Source organism: Lupinus angustifolius, unplaced genomic scaffold (assembly GCF_001865875.1).
Source record: "Lupinus angustifolius cultivar Tanjil unplaced genomic scaffold, LupAngTanjil_v1.0 Scaffold_21_141, whole genome shotgun sequence".
Taxonomy (NCBI): domain Eukaryota; kingdom Viridiplantae; phylum Streptophyta; class Magnoliopsida; order Fabales; family Fabaceae; genus Lupinus; species Lupinus angustifolius.
Window position 1 is genome coordinate 1 of NW_017719680.1, and position 7,573 is coordinate 7,573.

The 7,573-nt window shown below is 35.1% G+C and overlaps 2 protein-coding genes across 2 annotated transcripts; both read left to right on the forward strand.

Annotated features, from left to right (window-relative positions):
* Positions 1-378: 378 nt before the first annotated feature.
* LOC109338304 lies at positions 379-1,778 on the forward strand. The gene is made up of 2 exons (XM_019575510.1): positions 379-1,202; positions 1,259-1,778. Exons 1-2 carry the CDS (start codon positions 379-381, stop codon positions 1,776-1,778), a joined length of 1,344 nt encoding a protein of 447 aa, XP_019431055.1.
* Positions 1,779-1,787: 9 nt separating this feature from the next.
* Positions 1,788-3,354, forward strand: LOC109338305. Its single transcript, XM_019575511.1, has 5 exons — positions 1,788-2,018; positions 2,103-2,309; positions 2,393-2,485; positions 2,568-2,669; positions 2,910-3,354. The coding sequence occupies exons 1-5, from the start codon at positions 1,809-1,811 to the stop codon at positions 3,303-3,305; spliced, it is 1,008 nt and encodes a 335-aa protein (XP_019431056.1). The 5' UTR covers positions 1,788-1,808; the 3' UTR covers positions 3,306-3,354.
* The last annotated feature ends 4,219 nt before the right edge of the window (positions 3,355-7,573 follow it).

Here is a 7,573-nt window from a genome sequence, read left to right on the forward strand (position 1 = left end):
ACAAATAAAACAGTTGCAATTCCCTCCAACACTTTCATGTTACGTTAACGTGTCTCTCTCTTCTCTGAGTTTTTAAGGGTGTGTTAGGTATCTCGTTAGCAAAATGACATTGATTTTATGGGATTATGACGTTGATTTTATGGGATTATGACATTGATGCAGGCATGCATCTTTATAGTATATCAAAATAAATGATACCAAGATATCTGCATTAAATTGTTTTCAACTAATATGACTGAATTTGCAAAACACTATGGTTTAATTTGTCATGCATGCTTGCATTGAGGTAATACTTAAGTTGTTTTTAAGTTAATCATTTATTATCTCTAATGATTTAGTAATTGAATTTAACATCAAAAACAGATTCACACAGTTATGATGGATAAGAGTTGGATTGAGAAACCAATTAGATCAAAGGAGTTCTTGGATGGGGTGGTGCAATTTTTGGATTTCGCCTTTTCAAATGTACCTATAAATGATCAAATTCCATGTCCTTGTATTACATGTGGATTTCTTAAAATGGGTAATAGAATTGAAGTGTTTAGTCATCTACTTCAAAAAGGGTTTCCCAGAAAGTACACATTTTGGTACATGCATGGGGAAAAGCATGTGCAAGATAATGTTGAAACTATAGCCCAACCACAAGAAGAGTGGGTTAGACAATATCCAATGCAGGATATGTTAGATGATGTTTTTGGCATCTTTGATGATAGTGGAATTCAAGATTTCGGCCACTCAAATATACCAAATGATGACCAACCTAGGGGTGATGCAAGTAAAGTCCAACAAGAAAAAATAAAAGAGCAATTAGGTGATGGAAATGAAGAATTGTACCCTGGTTGTAAAAAATATAGTAAAATATCATTCATTGTTCTATTGTATCATATAAAAGTCTTATGTAGTGCAACTGACAAAACATTTTCTATGATCATTGATCTTTTAAATGATGCTTTTCCCCATGCTAAACTCCCAGCATCTTTATACGAGGCAAAAAAGTTGATTAAGAAGTTAGGTTTAAGCTATGAAAAGATTCATGCATGTCCGAACAATTGCATGTTATATTGGGGTTCATTGGAAGACAAGAAGAGAGATAATTGTAAGATTTGCAATGCATCTAGGTGGAAATCTAATGGAAATATTAGTGGTGCAAATGATATAGTGGTTGGCCAAAATAAAAAATATATACCAGCAAAGGTCTTACGGTACTTCCCACTTATACCAAGATTGCAAAGACTATACATGTGTTCTAAAACTGCAGAGCTTTTGAAATGGCATGGAAGGAGTTTGACAAAATGTATCCGGACTTTGCTTTAGATTCTCGTAATATACGGCTTGCATTAGCTACAGATGGTTTCAATCCATTTGGAACTTTAAGTTCTAATAATAGCATTTGGCCTGTGATGTTGTATGCTTACAATTATCCTCCATGGTACTGTATGAAGCAAACTTCTCTCATAATGTCGATGATAATTCCTGGTCCTAAGATGCCTGGCAATAGTATTGATGTTTACTTGCAGCCCCTAGTTTCAGAGTTACAAAAATTGTGGAAAGGAGTGGAAGCTTATGATTCCTCTACAAAAGAATCATTTCAAATGCGTGCATCATTGTTTTGTACTATTAGTGACTTCCCAGGTCTAGACAACTTATCTGGATGGAACACTCATACATCACTTGCTTGTCCATCATGTAATTTTGATACAGAGTCTAAATGGCTAAAGTTTGGCGGAAAATATTGCTTCATGGGACATCGTCGATATTTACCACTAGATCATAATTGAAACTCTTCAGGAGAAATTGAAACTCGAAAAATGCAAGCAATTCAGGTTTGGCATTTGGAAAAAACTAAAAAAGTTATTGTGGAACTCAATGGTTATGGACAAGGCAATGACAATGGCTCAAACTTACTTGTGAGGTTTCTTGGTAAACTAGCTCAAAACTCAACAATTTGTCCTATTTATGTTAAAAGATGGGATTGGATGTCAAAGGATAATAGATACCAACAATGGAAATATATTGAGGTAATTATTTAAAAAATTTGCAATTTTAATAATTTTTTCCTATTGTCATTGAAAATTGACTAGCGTATTTAATAATGTGTGAAGGAAAATTTTGAGTTTGATTATGTTGCTGGAGTCAAATGGGCTATGAGTACTCTAGGTGAAAGATGGAGGGCCTATAAATATAGGTTAAGGTGTAAGTATTTCTATCCTAATAAAAGTAAGGAAGACATACTTGCTAATCCTCCTCCAGGTTTAGATTGTGCTGATTGGACTGCATTTGTGCATCATTATAAGGAGGATAAGATGAAGGTAAACATTATGTTGTGAAGTATTTAATTTCTCCAAGACTTGTATTTTTTTAATATAATGACTACAATGTTTGGCAATTGTAGAAACAAAGTTTGGCGAACACTAGAAGTCGCAAAAATCTTAAAGTTTCCCATGCTGGTGGTAGTATGAGCAATGCAAGGAGAGGTCGTCAAATGGTAAGTTGTCCTAGGTAATTGTATTATTGTAAAGAATGAAGTTTTGTGAATGTAAAAACTTATGTTTCATTGGTTGTGTTAGGAGCTAAAATTGCAAAGACCTGTATGTCGTGGTGAGGTTGTTTTGTCAACTTTATTGAAGAAGGATGGAAGCTATGTAAGCGAAGAAGGAAAAACTCTAGCTGTAAGTAATTTAAAGTCTTTTCATACATGATGTGTTACATATGTCCTAAAAAGTGTATCATTTTTAGAACCATTTCCTAAGTTGTGAAATGGATAATGGTATGCAGTTAGTTAGGTAGGCAAACGCATAATATCATTTTGTCCTTTCTGATTCTATTGATGCAATTTTCCATTATAGGTTACTGCCATGCAATTTGCATTTTGCCACTATATAAATTATTAATTTCTTGTTATTTAATAGGATAAAATATCAGAGCATTTACCTCAAGATCAAGAAAATGTCACTACTTCAGGTGTTTCATCAAAGGTATTTGCTCATCCTAATGATGCAATTGGAAAAGCATATGGAGCTGAACATTCAGGTCGAGTGCATGGTTTGGGCACTGGTATTTGTCCCTCCAGTGTTTTTGGAACGTCTAGACATTTTACTGGTTTTTTGAATTCTAGTGGCTCTAGTCAACATGTTGAAGACTTGAAGAAATATGTACAAACTTTAGAAGTAAAACTATCAGGGTATGAAGAGACCAAGGAGCAACTTGCACATACTCAGAATCGTTTGGCTACTCTTGAGAAGTTTCTAGTCGAAAAATTTGGTAGTGAGTTAACCACTTTCGCTCGTGATGTTCCACCATCTTAGATATGGTTTCTTAAAATTCATGAACTTATATGATCATAACATTTTGCATTTTGTGTTTATAAGCATTTTTTAATGTTAAACATTTGGTAATTGTATAAGATTCAATTTTATTATTATTAGCTAGCAAATATTTAATTTTATTATAAATTTACCATTATATTATTGAAAATAAAGATTGTGAGACAATTGCACATTTGGATCATGAGAGTAGTATGTAAGAAAGTAACTTTAAATAAATTTAATTAGCCACGGATGTATTGTGGAAAAATAAGCAACTTAGCCACGGTTGTGGTGTGGCAAAATCAGAAACTTAGCCACGGCTCGACTGTAGCTGAATTAAACAGACTGTGGCTAAATAAATGTTACCACATTTCACAGAAGTGTAGCGAAATAACATAATGACCGTGGCAAATTTTTAGCAACGCCATTCCTTGCCACAACGACATTAAGTGTGGCCACTCAATCTAGCTACGGTTTTTCCCCACTTTAGCCACGGTTGAAACCGTGGCTAACAGGAAGTTTTACTGTAGTGAATGGACCACAAAACGAACCAGTATAAAAACCTTGTTGCAGGTTGTTTCTTACCCTTATCTCTTTACTGTTTTAAAGTGTTTTTTAATAAAATGGTTCCTACATGCTTTTATTGTGGCACACATGGTCATACTTCCTACTCTTGTTATATTAGAAAATATGATATACCTAGTGACGTGTATGTATGGACGACATGGCATCTGACCACTGGTTGATGGTGACTTGTAGCAGGTGTTATAGGCGTATAGTGGACATGTTCCCGCCGTATAGTAGGTTTATTCCTTACAGTATTGTCAAAGGGACATGTTGGATTTGAAAACGGCATGGTAGTGCCCAGTTGGCGATGCATTAAATGAGTGTCAGAGGTAATCATGATGCTTATGGGGAGTGACGCAAGTACTCAAGTTGTGCTTGCTTGGCCCATGGTTGGTCGGAAAGAATCTCATCCCAGGCGGGCGAGGTATCTGGTTGACCGAGACGAAACATGTATGTAGCATGTTATATCATACCAATGATAATGAAGCAAAAGCAACAATAATAACAAAAAATTAAATTTTTAATTGACATATTATGTTTTTATTAGAGCTATATAGCATATGAGACAGAATATGAGACAACACATCTCTATTCGTTATTTCTTTACCCTTCAGAACTTCTATTGTGGTTGTGGCCTTATTACTAATCAAAATTACATTGTATTTTTATACCTCTATGGGGCCTTCCAGAAGCTTTGTAAAAATGATGTTGAGCATGACAAACCATTGAATCATCTAACATTTATAGGAGAGCATAAATAATTTAGGTGGAAATGACATTAAGACAAATAAAAACATTCGCCGGATAAATTAAAGTGCATTACTTTTTAATATGATCATTTTTTTCTTGTAGATGCTAAATAGTTTGAAAAAACATATTCTAGGGTTGTAGTACATTGCAATTAAAGTGTCCAGCTTGACATATGCAGTTCATCAAGGGTATAGTTAAGAAAATAAATGTTAAATAAATTAATTTATGAAGTGTGATATCATGATTATAATTTTACACATTTTTTGTTTATTTAATTTCTAAAAATACACCCACCGTAAGAAGAGAAGAAAGTTTGAGCATCCAAAGCCTCCAAGACTTTGTTTATGTGAAATATAACTAAGTTCTTATAGACCACTATGATAGTCATGACTTAATTGATGAATTCTCCATAACACTGATAATTGTAATGAATGGTTGCTAAGGGTCTGTTTGTAGTTGGTGATTGGAGAATAATTATTAAAGGAGAAATCTCACATGTCCAAGGAACAACCCAATGAAGCAGCTCAAACTCACTTATGCATCAGCCAGGTCAGATCAACCAAGCCAGCATGGACCAACCTGATCGAGGAAGCCAACATCTTGACCAAGCCAGCATGGAACAATATAACATAGGGAGCCACTATCATGGTCGAGCCAGTATGGGATAACCTGACCGATGGAGCACCTATAGTGGTCGAGTCAGCATAAGCCAACCTAACCGAGCCAACATGGGACAATCTAACTGAGGGAGAAACTACCATGACCAAGCCAACATGGGACAACCTAACCAATGGAGACCAGTTCATGATCAAGACACTCTGACTGTGGCACCAGGCCATGACCGAGACACTCTAACTACGATGCACAAGGATACAATAGGACATCGCCCAAACATTCTAACGGTGGCTCACAAGGACACACCAAGACATGGCCCAAACATTCTAACTGTGGGACATAGGCACACAATAGGCCACGACTGAATCAATCTGACCGAAGCAGTTGGAAACCAAACACGTCATGGTCAAGGCAGTCTACTACAACAAATATATTCTTATATTACTAATTTTCTATATGATTGACATATTTAACATGTGTTGTATTTAATTAATGGTAGTTAGTAAGTTAGTTAGGAGCAGTTTCACTTTTTATATTTGTGTATTATATATATGGGTTTCTTATTTTTGCTCTTGTATTAATTTCAATGTACTTTGATATTCTGTCAATAAAGATAGGAGGTATTATTCAATACTTCTTTCATTTTTTCCATCATCTTCTTGGATTGATAATCCATTCTTCTAGAAGATTCTCATTTTCTTTGATGATATCAGAGCTTTTCTAAAAGAGCTCTACTACATTCAATAACTCAGCCATGGAATCAACAACTCCATCTTCGTCAATCCTAGTACGTCCTCCATCAGACCCTTCACAAGATTCCTCCTCACCATATTATGTCCATCCTTCAGAGAGTCCTACAAATCCTCTGGTCTCACCATTGCTGAATGGTGATAACTATAATCAATGGACATGGTCAACGAAGAGAAGTCTCATATCCAAATAGAAATTAGATTTTGTAGATGGATCCATCAAGATGCCAGCCAAGACAGATCCACTATATCGTGCATGGGAGAGAGCAAACAACATTGTCACATCATGGATAACTAGATCAGTCACACCTTCCATTGCACAAAGCATTCTCTAGATAGAAAAGGCATATGAAGTATGAGAAGAGCTAAATGAGAGATTCTCTCAAGGTAATCTCTTTAGGATAGAAGAACTTCAAGATTCAATAACAAATTTTATACAATGAGATCTTAATGTTAGCGAATACTTTACTGGACTGAAGACCTTTTGGGATGAAGTAAACATATTTAGAACATTATCTAAGTGCTCTTGTAGTTCATTTCCTGATATTAAGACCTAAAAATGCATATAGTGGGGTTACATCCCAAATCATGCTTATGGAACTCCTTCCTAGCATGAACAAAAACTGTCCCTAACTTGACTATGCATCATGTTCTGTACTTACCTACTTTTTCATATAATTTGTTGTTTATATCAAAACTCACTCGTGACTCATCTTGTACCCTACCCTTTAATGCTTCTTGCCGTATCATCCAGGAGATGACCTCTTCGAAGAGGATTGGTACAAATAAAGCTTCAAATGGGTTAAATGTGTTAAAATCCACAAAGATACATCATGAAGTGAATTCTTTTGATACATGTAATCCTAGCTTTTCTAATTCAAATTTGTGCCATTGTAGACTAGGACATGCCTCACACACATGTATGGATATTGTCAAGACTAAATTTCCCTTTGTTAATTCCAATAAAGACTAATTATGTGAAATTTGTCATTTGGCCAAGCAGAAGAAACTTGTATTCCTTTTAAGCATTACCCATTCCTTAGTTTGTTTTGATTTAATTCATACTAATATATGGGGGCCCTTTTCTGTGCCCTCTCTTCATGGTCATAAATACTTCTTAACAATTATTGATGATTGTTATAGATTTACTTGGGTTTATCTTTTGAAAACTGAAGCTGAAACATCACAACTTCTGCAAAAGTTCATATTGAAACCCAATTTTCCATCAAAATAAAAACTGTTTGGAGTGATGATGGCCCTAAGATCACTCTAAAATCTCTCTATGCAAGCAAATGAATGCTACATCAGACTTTTTGCATATACACTCCTCAACAAAATGGAGTTGTTGAGAGAAAACACCAACATCTATTGAATGTTGCGGCAACACTGTTAATACAAAGCAACCTCCCTCAAATTTTCTAGTCTTATGCTGTAAAACATGCCACTAACTTAATTAACCTCTTGCCTACTCTTATTTTACACAAGAAGACCCCTTATGAAGTCCTCTACAATAAGCAACCTGATTTACAACACTTTAGAACCTTTGGGTCACTATGCTATGCATGTATTCAAAAATACTCTAGAACA

Excerpts from the sequence above, each read along its gene's own strand:
- LOC109338304 (XM_019575510.1), top strand. The coding sequence starts at position 379 with ATGGATAAGAGTTGGATTGAGAAACCAATTAGATCAAAGGAGTTCTTG. Across the intron at positions 1,203-1,258 it reads ATACCAGCAAAGGTCTTACG|AGCTTTTGAAATGGCATGGA; the intron begins GTACTTCCCACT and ends CTAAAACTGCAG.
- LOC109338305 (XM_019575511.1), top strand. The coding sequence starts at position 1,809 with ATGCAAGCAATTCAGGTTTGGCATTTGGAAAAAACTAAAAAAGTTATT. Across the intron at positions 2,310-2,392 it reads ATAAGGAGGATAAGATGAAG|AAACAAAGTTTGGCGAACAC; the intron begins GTAAACATTATG and ends TGGCAATTGTAG. Across the intron at positions 2,486-2,567 it reads CAAGGAGAGGTCGTCAAATG|GAGCTAAAATTGCAAAGACC; the intron begins GTAAGTTGTCCT and ends TGGTTGTGTTAG.